This window comes from Ciconia boyciana, chromosome 14, assembly GCF_034638445.1.
Source record: "Ciconia boyciana chromosome 14, ASM3463844v1, whole genome shotgun sequence".
Lineage (NCBI taxonomy): Eukaryota > Metazoa > Chordata > Aves > Ciconiiformes > Ciconiidae > Ciconia > Ciconia boyciana.
Genome location: NC_132947.1, coordinates 3,471,530 through 3,486,245, shown reverse-complemented (window position 1 = coordinate 3,486,245; position 14,716 = coordinate 3,471,530). Strand labels below are relative to the sequence as shown.

Sequence of the window (14,716 nt, the reverse complement as noted above, 5' to 3'; positions counted from 1 at the left end):
GCACAGCAGCTTTCTAGTCACTGGAAGTGACCAGTTCTGGGACAGCTTCTGCTCGGTGGTTTCCTGGAGCATCTCAGAGCTTGCTGTGTGTCAGAGGGGACGCAGATGTTGGCAACGTGCGATGATGACAAGAACGTGCTCCGTGGGAAGGTGGAGCAAAAAGAAAGACGTGCATTGATAAACTGATTGTGTGGGTGCACGATTGGGCTCCTCGGAGGGGTTAGAGAAATGAGTACAGCCAGACTGTTTGTTTGCCCCGGGCTTTGGCAGCTATATGAGGTTGCCATGGGTGTAAGGATCTTCTCTCTGTTCAACAGGGGCCTCCAGGACCCAGTGGGCTCCCAGGTGGAAATGGATTTCGAGGTCCTCCTGTGAGTTTCTCCTACTGTTTGATTCTCATTTACTGAACATGCCACAACCACAGAAGAATGAGGTTCATTTCTGGTCTCTTACCCCATTCTGGAAACGTGATGCACAAGACGCTACAAGCTCTACAAATGCCCATGGGCAATGCTATTCCTTGTATCGGCTTGTGTAGGGTCACCCCAGTCAACCAGTGCAATGCCAAAGATGTGCAACTGCTTGCAGCCATATCTTCCTTTACCAGCTATGAGTAAGGACAAAAGAGCAGCCAATGTCATGAGATCAGAGATTAGTTACCAGCTGGCATGTACTTTCAGCATCCTCAAAAGAAGCTACTGCACAGAATGGGTCTGATGTGAGGGAGCCCATTCTGCAGAAGCATACCATCATTTTTGGGTGCCCACAGCTCCTCTGGAGAGGTACAGAGCCAGTGGAAGCAGGGATGTAGGTGCAGGCATATGTTCTTCTGTCCTAACCCCTATACTTCCATATGCATCTGCTCTTCTCTTTGCAGTCATAGAAGCCTCTGCAGAAAGGAAGGTGCAGTTTAGTCCCATTAGAGATATCTTGCCCCACATTCACAAATATGTAGTGGTATTTGGTAGCCACCCTTCCTCTCCCTTTTCATTTTCATTTAAATTATTAAGAAGGGGAATGCTTACTATTTTTCACTCTTTTTAGGGACCTTTTGGTCTGCCAGGATTCCCAGGGCCTCCTGGACCACCCGGACCTCCCGTAAGTTGAGACTTGCAAATAAACGTGAGAAAATTCCCATGGGGACTCCAGAATTTTCTTCTTGCTGCCAGAACGTGCATGTTTTATTTGCTGCCATTGCCTTGAGCGCTCCTTTTCCAGGCTAAGTTTCAGCAGGCCGTAAACACCGTGCCCCAAGGAGAGCAGTGACTTTTCACTGGCTGCACTTTGGTGTGTTGATTATCTCCTGTTTATTGTCTGTGCTGTGTGGGTGGGTGGAGGAACCCAATGGCATCCAGGCTTTATGGCATAGACAGATCGCAGGGTGGGCTTTCTGTTCTCTCAAGGTTTATGGCTGCTTGGATCACGATGTGTTCTTGTAGAGCTAGCAAGGGGGGCTTGAAACCAGCAAGTCTCTGTCTTGGGTTTCCTGCGGTATCTCTGCAGGGTTGGAGGGATAGGGAGGTCTTTCCCAAGGAACTTCCACGGCCCGAAGGAGGGCCAGGCACAGCCGCTCTTCTCAAATTGCTGCCTTCATCACCTAAGGCTCAAGGCTCTTCCCCAAGCTCATCTGTGCATGTCCAGAAGATAATTACACCCCTGACATGTCTGTTTTGAGGACTGGTGCTGCTCGTAATGCTCTGGGTTCAGGGGCTGCATTTTATGCTGTGGGGCTGGGTATCTGCCTCGTGCTGATCCAGCCGAGCTGGGTCTGTAAAATGCGTTTTCTAGAAATTGTATTTCCTCCTGGTGTTTGTCTTGATGTATTTAAAAGACCGTGTTTCATGAATTGCAGGGTCTTCCAGGCACCCTTCCTGATGGCGGTGGGGACCTTCAGGTAGGTTTTTCTTTACGTAGCATGAAAATATTTTTTGGTTTAATCCTTGATGTGATTTGCACTGTTCAGACCTGCAGACGTGGGTCTAAACTGCCATATTGCAGAATGCATAAGTGGTGCGTGCGTATTTACAAGACTGAAATGTTCTTTCAAGGAGGTAGATATGCTAGTGCTGATTTTTTTTTTCTTTGATCTTTGCTTTCCAGTTTGCTTTCCAAAACGCAGGTTTTGCATACATTCTTCATTTACAAAATAACTTTAGCATTTGGTAAATGACAACAGCTTTTCATGCATCTGTTTCCAATCCTGCTTTGCAAGAGAAAAGGTTGTGCGTGTTGCACTGTTTATTTCCATGGATGGTGGCACCAGGTTCCTGTGGGCATATGCTTTGTTTAGACTTCCTTCCTTATGAGAAAGTCTTGATTCCTTTCTTTCAAGGGAATGAAAGGAGCGTTAAGTCCATGAACGATGGAAGTGACATTTCCAGATTTCGCAGCTGTTGTTGTGACAGCGTCTTTGGTTTTCTAATTGGCATGCCCCAAAAAAGCTCGGAGTCAGTTTAGACTGCCTTATGGCAAGTCACATGGAAGTTAATAGAAAACGATGCTATTTCTGCAATTTTAATTTAAGTTACCCTGTGGAATATACTAGAAAATTAAATTCCTGCTACAGAGGTGTAGCCTGAGGTTTTATTAAAAGAAAAAAAACAACAAACAAATGAAAGAAAAGCTGCAGAAGAAAATCTCGTTCCCTATTCATAGTTTTTAGAGTATGGCCTTTTAAGCCCCATTAAATTTCCATGCATGTTCTGATTTGTTCCCAGTCAAACTGGAGTTGCCACCAGGGGCTTGCCCACCCCTAGATATCTGCAGATACCAGCTTATTGGTATTTGGGTTAATTTTTTATAGGTCCTCTTCTGATAAACTCTAATGCTTGTCCTTGTTTCAGTTAGGTGAATTGTCTAATGGAAGTCAATAGAGGACAATGAATGCACAGAATTAAATACATTCCTAATGATTTACAAGATACCCATCCAGCTTCACTAGGGAACTGTGGTTCTCCACTATTTTGGACTGTGGACCACTATCAGCCTTCAGAATTTTTCACAGTCCATGCAGACATGCTCAAAGTGAAGCAGACCATTCATAGAGCATTATTTTGTGGGTTACTGGGGGCCTGAGGACCCGTTTAGGACCTCCTGCCATAGGGAAATGCCAGTGAACACATTATGCTATGAATGAATTAGATTTAGTGGGTTTAGAGCCAAAACCCACATGACCTTTTCTCCAAAACCCACATGACCTTTTCTCCTCTCCCTAGTAATGAAACCAGCTTCCCTGGATGCACTGTGTGTACTTGATAAACCCACGAGCGTTTCTCTTTCTTGCAGTGCCCAGCTCTGTGCCCTCCGGGTCCTCCAGGTCCCCCAGGAATGCCAGGGTTCAAGGTAAGAACAATACCACCTGCAGATACAAAGGTCTGTCTCCCAAAATAAATACCACTATGAATCCCTGGGATTAAACTGTTTTATATACAGTACGCGTCTCCTGTAGGCTCCACACCTCTCCAAACCAGCCATGCATTTGCCTGGGCTTATGCTGTCGAAAGAGAAAACCCCTAATACAGCCAAACAGGAGACAAGAGGAGAACGAAGGACCTGATCCTGCCCTCTACATGCTGTTTCTGCACTTGTAGCATAGAGCTGCTCTGCCGCTGACCTCAGTCCTGCAAAGTGCCAGCAAAGTGTGTGAGCCCTCTCCCTTCACCTGGAGCAAGAGGCTTTGCATCCTTCGAGTAACTGCCTGCACTTATGGGCACGTTGCTTCGTGGCTCCATTCCTTGCAGGATTGCAACCTTTGTCAGATGGAAGATTTAACTACTGATTTTGACTACGGCCATTTATTCCTACAAATGAAATTTAACCCTTTGCATAGGGTGAGCACAAAGATTAAAACACCGTGCAAGCCTTGCGAGGCGCAACTGATGAACAGGAGCAAGCAGAGAACAGTGGTTCAGAGCTGCCTCAAGAACGATGTGCTGCCTTTTCAGACTTCAGAGAGCTGTAAAAAAACTCACCAGTTCTTAAATTGTGCTCACAGACCCTGTACGCACAGAGATACACATAACTTACATGATAAAATACAATTTAATTGTCATTTTATACCCAGTGTAGCACCAGGCAGCTTTCTGTTTATGTTGTTTGATTCTGGTACATAAATTTTAGGTTGCAACCCTCAGGAAACCTCACTCAGCAGTTAAACATCTCCTCCTCTGTCCTCTCTATGATTCACATGAATTCTGTGCCGTAGGTTACACTCCAGCAGTGAGCTGAAGTAATAAATTACTTGGGTTTTTTTAGCAGGATTTAGCAGAAGTTGGCAATGGGTGGAACATCTCCTGGGAAATGCTTTCAGTTTCTCATGAACTGACCTTTTGCAGGTCTCTTTGGTCTCTGAGCTGAGTCATAAATATCATTAGAAATACACAATGTTTAGGGTATAACTATTCAAAATTCATAGCTTATGAAATGGAAAAACCTGTGAAGGTCTCCAATTACAATGCAAATGATGCACAGGACCTTTTGCGTGGTGAGGAATAACATCTGCCATGGCTGAAATTAGTCTGGGTCTCTCCCACAATAATAGGAAGGGAGCCAAAAAGCAAACTGACTCTGCGTTTATATAAAAGATTTCAGTGGGGCATCGATTTCTTTGCAAACTGGAGGATGCAGACATTAAAGATGACTTAAAAAGGGAGGTTAAAGATAGAGAATGGGGTTTTCAGAAGCGTCTCAGCCCCATTTTCAAAAGTGATGGGAACTGAGTTCTGGTTCCTGACCTGTAATTGAGAATTGCATCTGAAGACCTGTAGCCTAGTCTCACTGCAAGTCACTCTTGAAAACCAAACCTGGGCATTTCCTGAAACTAGATCAGTTCTGATACAATGATACCTACCACAGGAATGGTGCGTGGCTAATTAACCCCAGAAGTGACCTCCATTCACAGTTACAGCACACGTGTAGATTATTTTCCCAGTAAGTTGTTTGTGTTGTGTGGGTTTCAGTCTTACAGCTATCTCACAAAATTTAAATTTTGAAACAAGACTGTACTGAATGTGAATAATTGGAGCTCTTATTTCTAGGGACACACTGGTCACAAAGGAGAACCTGGCGAAATAGGAAAAGAAGGAGAAAAGGTAAACTTCAATTCAAGGGGGGCGGGGGAGGATTTTTCTCTTTAAAAGCACCATAACAAATAGTTTCTTCAAGAAAACAGGGAGAAATGAGGCAATTGGCTGAACAACAAGGAGAAGTTACTATGACTGAAGTGCATTGGCTTCCGTTGCTCTGCGTGTATGACTGTGTGCTAATACTTGAAGAAAATTCATCTTCCCAATAATTGTAATGTTAAGATCAGTTCGAGAAGTTAACACCTATTGTTTCACATGCAGGGATGTCTGCTCAGAAAAAAAGCCCTGTGTTAATCACTCGGGTAAACTCCTGACTGATCAAGTGTTCTTGCACGTAGAAGAAATTGCCTATAAGTAGAAGCAAATTCTGAAGCAGAAATCTGAGTGGGAGGGAGCTCAAGGAGAAATAAGATGGGAAGGTCCCTGGCTTTGGGTTGGCAGGCTCATGCTGTCTCGCCCTCTGTCTAATTATTTTTTCTCTCCCAGGGCAACCCTGGCCCTCCTGGTCCTCCGGGCATTCCCGGCAGCGTTGGCCTGCAGGTAACACCTACTCATCAGACCGGTTCCCATGACCTTTTTACTCAACGTGTGCCATCGATCATTTTGCGTTATGCAAACAGCTCTTGCCTCTGCGTAATAACAGATGTGGAAGTTGATGCTGGTAAAAAACCAAATCATGCTGGTTTCAGTGAGCTTTAATTCAGGTCCAGCTTTTGGTACCTCACCTTGGATGAGACATCCAGGTGATAGCCACTGTCTTGCTGGTACTCCAGTAGAGCCCTGGACACCTTTTGGATGGATCTGAGGCTGAGCTCTGGGCTGGCTTGACAACCTGGCGGGTGGGCTGGGGCGAGCAGGCACTCTGAATGCACGTCTGCGTGGGCTGTCTCCAGTGTCACTTGCTCAGAGGCTGTCCCCGAAGGAGAAAACGTCTTGTTGGTGCATCAGAAGGCTGAGCTTTCTGCCACTCTTCACTGTTTCTTAATGTTTTCTCTGTTGATGAGTTGCTACATCATACTGTTCTGCCATTCTATGTTTAACAGTGATTGGATTTTATCTGATTTGTTTTCTTAATTAGGGCCCAAGAGGACTAAGAGGCCTCCCTGGTCCAATGGGTCCGGCTGGTGACAGAGTAAGAAAAACCTTCTTCTGATTTCCCCCCCACCCCTCCGCCATCAGTTTTTCTTGTGCAAGGTCCAGGTGGCCAAAGTAATTTGTCCTTACTGAAGATCACTGGGGAACTTGTAAAGATGCAAAGTGCAGGCTCTTTCCTGCACCCCCCAAGCAGAACAACCTTCCAAAGGCAGGAGGAGTCTACGTACGTGGGGGATTGACAGGAACAAGCCCAGTGTCGATTTAAGCAATCACTCAAGATGGACAAAGTGCTGTCCCTGCAGGACTGACAACGCTAAAGAATCTTGCAAAAAAAAAAAAAACCAACCAAACCTGAGAAATGTTTCATGAACGTTTCACTTTCTGTTCTGTCTCTTTACAAGAAAAAGCTAAAGAATCACTGGCGGACAAAGATTTTCAGGACATGAAAAGTCTGCTCAGTGAGAACAGGCTCAATCTCTAGCTCATCGTGGCTTTGGACTTTTGCCACGGTCCCTTGACCATTGCCCTAGAGGATGAATGGTTTTAAATTTGATAAAGTCATGCATTTATTTAGGAACAAGTGTGTTATCGAGGCCATGAACGATATCAGTGTATCACGGAGATAATGGTGGGGAGATCCAAAGAAAAAACCTGCTCGTTCAGAGGGGGATCTTTTGCAAGACTGTATTGTAAGCTAGCAAGAACTACTGGGGTATCTTTCCAGGGCTTTGTGTGTTTTCTTACATCGTGGTATAAGGTGGGGATACTGTTACTTCATCCTCTGCCAACCACAGCGTTAAAATGATGTATTGCAGGGTGACATCGGTTTCAGAGGACCACCTGGAATCCCAGGACCTCCAGGGAAAGCCGTACGTATCTACTTCTCAGCATCTCTATGGCCCTGCCTTACGCAACCAAAGCCTAAAGTTTATCCCTTTTGCACTAAACTCTGCTTGCCAGTGAACAGGAGGAGTGTGCTGACCATCTCCATCAGATTATTCCCTTTGCCTTTTCCCTTCCAGTTAAAGCAATGTGACTTCACCTGACCCAGATCTCATGAGGTCTTTCCCTCAGTCATGCCCCATGCCAGAATAAGTTCACCGCATTTCCATTGCTCTCTGTCCTTCACTGCTCTTCCCTGAGCATCAGCAGCTGTGAGCAAGCACTTGAGAAGAGCATCTGTGGTGTTCTTGGGAAGGAGAGTTTTGGGGAAGAATCAGCAGGAGCTATCCTGAGCTTACATCCTTTGAGCCTGGTCTATTCCCAAGTGCCCACAGCTTGCAAGGACTTTTGCTACAAGCAGAAATAGTTGTGTATTAAAGGTGCAGCCCTCATCCTTTTGCAGAGCTCCGGGGTGAAGTGTAGGAGAACACAGAACCTGCACGCTTAGCTGTGGTCAGACCCCTGTACCCTCCTTACTGTGCCCAAATATGAGACCAGAGCTGCATCTGCAGCATTATGGCCTCTCTAAGAGCATTTTTCCACTGGCCTGCCACCCAGTCTCCCCTTTGTGTGGAGAATTTGACATCCACTTTATAGCAGACACCTTTGCCTGTCTACACGAGCCAACACACCACAATCTGCATTGACCCCGAGGCAGTACCGCCCTCTGGGGACCCCTCCCTAGTCTTTGCAATTATAGAAGAAATTAATCTAAACTAAATTAGGTGTTTACTGTCCACCAAATATTTAATTACGCCAAGCAGGATCTAGACAGTAAATATTACAGTTTTTCTCCTACTCTGTTTCTGATTAAAGAAAATGCTTCACTAAATGAAGGGGAAGATGGTCTCTGCCCCGAGGGATTGTTGGCAAAGTCCCTGCTGCAGTTCATCTGTGCATCAGGAATTACAGAGTGTAACTGAGAAAGTGCGGCCGAGCTCCTAGGGGAATGTGTATGCTCGCGCCTCTGCTAACGCCAGCGAACAGCACAAAAAACCTCGAAACATTAGTTTTTGTCACTGTGTGATGAAGATGCTTAATGACTTTTCCTCCTCTGTCATAGGGAGACCAAGGAAACAAAGGACCTCAAGGATTCAGGGGGCCCAAAGGGGATACTGTAAGTGCAGTAAAACACCCATCTGCTCCAGTTTGGGATGTGACATTCGAAGGAGTCTGTTTGACAGGTTTATTATGGCTTGTCCCCACCTTGGTTTATTTGAAAGGGAGGTGAAAGGGGATGAAAGTATTCATCTCAAAGTTTAAGTCTTATTAGAGATGCCTAAGTAATAAGATGCCTAAGTGCTTCTTACAGCCTAGAGCACAGGGATCGGATCTTGCATCTCCATCCCTTGAAACGATCAAGAATTCTCCCAGATGCTGCAGCCAGCATTAGATCAGTTTTCTGGTGTGTCCTAAAAGAACTTCCATACCTACATGAACAGGACAGGAACCAGCACAAACTGAATGAAATGTCCCTACAGAGTTTGAGTATTATCTTTGTTGACTGATTGTTCTTAAGGATTGTGTCCTGGATAACGCAGGATTTCTTGTTGATTTCTAGGGTCGACCTGGACCAAAAGGAAACCCAGGGGCTCGTGGACTCATAGGAGAACCTGTAAGTCAATTAAACAGGATGCAGGTCTCACTGTTGTCTTGCTTGCAGATGATGAGATAAAACACGATAGGAAAAAACTTGCATCTTACAGTCTTTGCTATCAAACTTCTGCTCTGTGGGTCTCTGTAACCTTCAGTGTAACCCCAGTTGGACTAAACCCTAGTTGTACTGCTCTTAATGAAAAATCTCCCCGTACAACTGGAGCTGGACCCATTGCCAAAAGGTTCTTTGTGAATGTATTTTGCAAACCACAGAGTCTCCTCATAACCGTAACCTGTGTTGTGCATGGTTGCAGGGCATGCCTGGCAAGGATGGACGGGATGGAGCTCCTGGACTCGATGGTGAGAAGGTTTGTAAAGTCCTACTTAAACACTGTAGGAAAGATCTCTGTTAGTGTCCCGTGTGTGTTGCAAAGCTACCGATGCTTGTCAAGAAAGAGCATGGCTGGAAAGCTTTTGCTTCTAAAGAGTTTTTCAATAGCGTAACTAGTGATGAAAAGTGAAGTTGCTTCTATTAATTAATCCCAAGGAAATTCCCTAAAAAAAGATGCGCATATGGGCCATGCCCGTATGATCTGAACTCAGCTGGGCCCCTACACTTAGTAGTTCCTGTTGGCTGACTCTGGGCCTTCAGAGATGCCTTTTCAGAGCTGTGGAGAGAGACATCTGTTTCTTTTAAATGCCTGTAGACAAAGTGTTGTCAGGTACTAGTTGCCTGGTTATTGAACGGTTGTCCCGCAGGAACACGGACCGTGTGCTGCCAAGGAAGGCTGGGAGCTGCAAGGGGACAAGGGACACACCTGGGAGCTCCGGGCACCCCGTTTCCAGTGGGTGCCCACCTCCTGTAGACACAACAGGCTCTGGGTCCTGCACATGTAGGGAGGGAGATTACAAATGCCTGTTTGGGAATGTGTCCCCTACCTGTGTGGGACCATTTTCCAGTCGCAGAGGGTCTCTCCTAACATCTCGATATCCACAGGGTGATGCAGCTCCCATGGGTGCTCCTGGAGAGAAGGGGCCAAACGGACTCCCTGTGAGTATGGCAGCAGGACCCGTCGCCTTCGGGGTGGTAGAGCAGCGTGGCCTGCGTACAGAGATCATTCCTGGGGAGAGGGGAGGTTTGTTTTGTGCGTTGTCTCACAAGGGGCCCCATTTAAGCCAAGAGTAAATGCACCTTTCCCACCATACAAGCAGGGGAGCAGCGTACAAGACAGAACGGAAAACATCTGGAGTAGCAGCAATTATTAATACAGTAATACCCTGACTTTTGGCCACTCTGGCTCTGTTTAAAATTTACATTTGAGAGGGATTTTCTCATTCACATCCCAGTGACGTGCATCCCTTATGCAGGGAGGTAAGATCTGGGATGCAAATGACCATAATTCCACAATAGCCTGAGCTCCGTCCCTGGCTTACTAGTGTTCATTGGCAAAATGTTTCATCTCTCCAGTCTTCCAACTATTTAAACAGAGGTAGAGTATTCCTTTCTTCCTCTCTTACAGAATATTTTGAACACTTCTGGAGAGAGGTTTCTGCTGTGCAAAATGTTGCTGCTGCTGCTCTATTTGTATATTCTTCCTCTTTGTTCTAATTGTCAGGGATTAGTGTACGTAGAGCTGCTAGCGCAGTGAACAAGAGGGAAGTTGAAGCCATAATTTTCATGGTGAAAGCTGCAGAAATGTAAATCCTCCATTGCTTCAAGCAAACATTCCTCTTTGTATGTCAAATCAGACCAGAATAACAAATGAACTCCACTTCTTCTGACATTGCTTTAACATTTTTTTTTTTTTCAGGGACTGCCTGGAAGAGCAGGTATTAAAGGCTCAAAGGGTGAACCAGTAAGTGAATCTCTCTAATGATGGGTTCTGGTGCGGACGCTACTAAACTTGTCACGGCAAGGCTTTTCAGCTTTTGGGGACTGGTGCCCACAAGCAGACCCTGGGAGGACTTACCCCGAAGGGATGGTGTCAGTGTCCCTGCCAGGGCTGGGTTCCCCTGGCAGCGAGGAGCAGGCATTAGGTACAACGACTGAGGTGGCCCTGCTCTTGCTGAGACAGCTCTCGCACCTGGTTCAGTGAAGACGTAGCAGATACACAGGAGAGTCGTCAGTGGTTCAGTAAACCTCAGAAGGAAGCATTCACCCCTTTGTCAAAGTCCCAAAAGCAAGCTTCGTCTTTGGCAATCAAAAGGCTGAGCATCTGCAAGCAGGAGCAGGATTATCTCATCCTGCCTTTTGGAGGCTTTCCCCCCACCTCAGGAGAAAAGCTTCCGCAGAGCTTTAGATTGGCACCTACCTGTGAGATAAAAGAAAATCTCAGACAGACCAAAGCAGTCCAGCACAAAGCTGTTCTGGAAAGCGTCGTTTTTTCTGTCCCTCCCCTTCCTTTCTGAATTTTGCCCTCTCCACCTACATCATTATTCTTGCTAATCCTTATGCATGAGAGCACGCTGCAGGAAGGCGTTTCTCCTTGCACAGAGGTGATGCAGGAATGAATGAAACGGGGTGTCCTGAGCACGCCTCCAACAGAGCATCCCTGCCTCACTTGCCCACTTCAGTCCGAGATGGGATATGGTGGCACTGCCCTGGGGCTGGCAGCCCTCCATAGTCACTGGTCCCAGGCCGGGATGTACAGCACCCCTGTTCTTTAAATGTCTGTTGTTGAGAGTTTTGTCGTCTTGGTCTTGAAACTGTAGAAGTTTAATACCGTTTTTATTTCCTGATCCAGGTTTTAACTCCCTCCCTCCGTTAGTTGCTCTAGGTAGGGCAGAAATGACTCTCTGAAGTTACGCCCTAACTGAGTGTGTGTTTTCTCCTCTGCAGGGCAGTCCTGGAGAGATGGGAGAGGCAGGTCCCTCTGGAGAGCCAGGCATCCCTGTACGTATCCCCATCATTTACACTTATCATGAGCTCTGCTGAGTGTGTTTTAAACCAAGCTGCAAAGCCGGAGCTCGCATGCTGCTTCCCTGCACGCCTAAAGCTTTTAGTAATGCGATAGGCGCCGTGCTGCCCGCAACACATGCAAGCCCACGCTGATGAGCACTCCCAGGCAGCCCCACGCTTGCGTGGAGCTACCCAGCGAGCGCGATGCGAGCCGGCTGGGTGGTCACCTCCGTGCACAGATACCGTGCTGCAGCAGAGGTCAAAGCCCACCAAGGCAGGCGGTGGGACCTAGTGGATGGGGCAGCGGGGCAGGGAGTTTGGGATTGAAATAGCCTGGGATCCAGGAGTAGATTCCAGCTCTGCAGTGGATTGGGAAGGGTGGATTTGTGGTTCCTAAATGGCTCGGCTGACTTTGGTGTTATTGCCAGGGCGATGTTGGTATTCCTGGTGAGAGAGGTCTGCCGGGACCCAGAGGAGCAACTGTAAGTACAACGCTGCTTGTAAATCAAATAGCTACCAAAATGGCGTTCAGTACCTGGGATTACTCTCTGGATAAAATAAAAGGCCACATTCTCTCTTGGTATTGTCTCTGGGGAGTTTTGGCAGCAGAGGAATTACTCCCCCATAGGTGGGTCAGATCCTGCTCTCACTGACAGCTCCGTGTGAATGCAAAGTGATTCATCCCATTCATCCCATGCAAAGTGATTCATCCCATGGCAAAGAAAGCTGCAGTTGCCCAAGAGGTTTGTGGAGCTGCCACAGTCACACAGGAGAGACTGGACAGTCAGCAGTTCCCTGATTAGGCAGTAATAATAAGGCTCAGCTTGTGCTGAATGTGAGTCATTCATGAAGCAAAACTCCTGTTAAGTTATCACAATGTACATTGCCACCAGCACATGAAACGTGAAATCCTTCCCATTCCTGTATCGCTTTCCTTGGAGCAGTAGAGGTTCTCTGCAAAACCTGAAGCCGTACAAGCAGCAAAACGGGAAAGCCTGCACATTGTCACGGTGAATGACAGGGGCTTGAAAAGTGTTAAAAGCTTTGTAGACGTGTTGGGCATCTCTTGCCTTTCTTGCACATGCTTGCATGCTTTTCCCAACTGCTTGAAAATGCCCCAAAGTTCACAACCATACGGTGGGTGCCACACCAGAGCGGTTTTCAGGTGGGGAATCTGTTGACGCATTTCCTTCTCCCACCCAGTACTGCAGCAGCATTATCTTGCTGGGAGCTTGTAGGTATGAGCCCCTAGGAAACAAAACCCCATGCACAGCTCTAGCAGTTTTCACTTTTACTCTGTGAACTGACAACTTTTTGAAACTTCTGAGTCCTCAATGGAGCATCCTGATCCTGCTTTCATTGCGTTCCCTGCATCGTCTCAGAGCCTGAGAAATAAAAAGCTGCAGGAGTAGCCACGCAAACCTGAAAATAACTGCATGGGTGCCTGTGGTGTCCCTGCTGAATAGCAGAGATGATAAATGATATCAGGCTGATAAAAACCTGATTTTGTTCACACTACTAAAAATGCTAGGATACCTTTAATTTTGTCACTCCCCAACTCGTGCTGCCATTGTGGTTGGACCTGACCTTCCAGTGGTTTTGTTGGGCTTTTTTTCTTCTTTTCCCCTCTTAATCTCATTTTGAAATCCAGAAGCCTACAGCAAGTCTAACATGATTTCTGGTATGTGCCACTTGGAAGAAATTGAACTGTATGATGATTTATTGTTCGTGAGCAGCTGCTCTTTAAACTTCCAAGGAGAGGGAAATCAGCCTTAGAAATAAACTAAATTAATAATGCTTGCTTTTACATCTGCAATTTTTCATCAAAATAGCTGGCCTCACAAAAGGTATCATATTATTATAGCCAAAAATCAAATGCAGTAGAGCTAATTGCATTGGTGCAGACTTCTGCCAGGGATGCAATAGGAGATGAACCCATATTTATTTCTAACCTGAGTTTCTGATTTCTGATTTGTGTTATTAGAGTCCTGATTTATATGAAATGTCGTTAAGCCTGGGCTATACTGAAAGTTGCAGGATTCATCTAGTGTTGAGACTGTTTGGCTCAAAACAATTTGACTTTGTTTAGCATAGCATACCAAGGGTTTCTTCCCATTCAGAGGCTGTTAGGTTCTATCAGGTCCCACCACTTTTAAAGGCACTGGCACAGCAGTCTCATTTTTGATGCAATTTAATGTAACTTTCCTAGAGCTCTGTATTTATAACTCTCAAAGTTCCTCACTGAATTACAAGCAGAAAACAGAAGTGGAAACAGCAACCACAAAAATACCTGAGCACTTTTCTAGCTTTTTGAAGATGCTGCTGCTTTATTTCAGCATATTGGCTCCTTCTTCTGGGCAGACCCTGGTTTCTGCACAAGGTTAGAGCCGTGCTGATCTTGAGGGCCAGGCGGAGATGAGGGCGACTGGTTTAGATCGTACATTGAGTCACGCATCACACGAGGATTTCCTCTTCACGATGACCAGAAAAAATTATGAGAGACAGTGGATGTTCAGATACCAGGGAGAAGTTGTAGGGCTAACAATTAGGGGAAAAAATACTTAAGGAAAAAAATAGAGATGCCATTTTACCACAAGGCACCCCTGCACTCACAATCCTGTAGGCAGCTGGTTTCTTAGGTACGTTGGACAGTCCGTGCTGACTGATCCTCTGCCTGCGGCGGCCAGTTTGAAGTTTATTTGTGTCCTTTAATGCTACACAGCATTATATACAGCAGAGACAGCATCTATACAGCAGAGACAGCTGTGGAAGGAGAGAAAGCTGGAGTCCCACCTTGTGACAGCAGTTTGCCCAAGGCATCTATTTCAAGAAGACACTTTACAAAATGGGATTTAGGTGCCTAAATTACTTAGGGTTTTTTTCATCTAAGATCTTTATCGCATATGTGACTTTTCTCAGTAGAAAGCAATAGAGACTCCTAATGGCAATGTTCATGTTCTGTCTAGTGAGCCGGGCTCTTAAAAGCACCTGCACTAACAGCATAAGAGACTGCATTTTTCTATATTGCTGGTACAAAGTATGTCCAAGCAAGTGGATGCAATCGCTGGTTTTCATGTCCAAGTGCATGCAGCCTATGTTT

General features: G+C 46.0%; 1 protein-coding gene across 1 annotated transcript in view; it reads left to right on the top strand.

Annotated features, from left to right (window-relative positions):
* COL9A3 (collagen type IX alpha 3 chain) overlaps positions 1 to 14,716 on the top strand; it is a 39,828-nt gene that overhangs the window by 12,993 nt on the left and 12,119 nt on the right. The window contains exons 8-22 of the mRNA XM_072879317.1: positions 318 to 371; positions 1,045 to 1,098; positions 1,853 to 1,894; positions 3,286 to 3,342; positions 5,037 to 5,090; positions 5,571 to 5,624; positions 6,163 to 6,216; positions 6,995 to 7,048; positions 8,185 to 8,238; positions 8,683 to 8,736; positions 9,032 to 9,085; positions 9,715 to 9,768; positions 10,529 to 10,573; positions 11,557 to 11,610; positions 12,045 to 12,098. Coding sequence (XP_072735418.1) covers positions 318 to 371; positions 1,045 to 1,098; positions 1,853 to 1,894; positions 3,286 to 3,342; positions 5,037 to 5,090; positions 5,571 to 5,624; positions 6,163 to 6,216; positions 6,995 to 7,048; positions 8,185 to 8,238; positions 8,683 to 8,736; positions 9,032 to 9,085; positions 9,715 to 9,768; positions 10,529 to 10,573; positions 11,557 to 11,610; positions 12,045 to 12,098 — 792 coding nt within the window. The remainder of the gene's footprint in view (positions 1 to 317; positions 372 to 1,044; positions 1,099 to 1,852; positions 1,895 to 3,285; positions 3,343 to 5,036; positions 5,091 to 5,570; positions 5,625 to 6,162; positions 6,217 to 6,994; positions 7,049 to 8,184; positions 8,239 to 8,682; positions 8,737 to 9,031; positions 9,086 to 9,714; positions 9,769 to 10,528; positions 10,574 to 11,556; positions 11,611 to 12,044; positions 12,099 to 14,716) is intronic.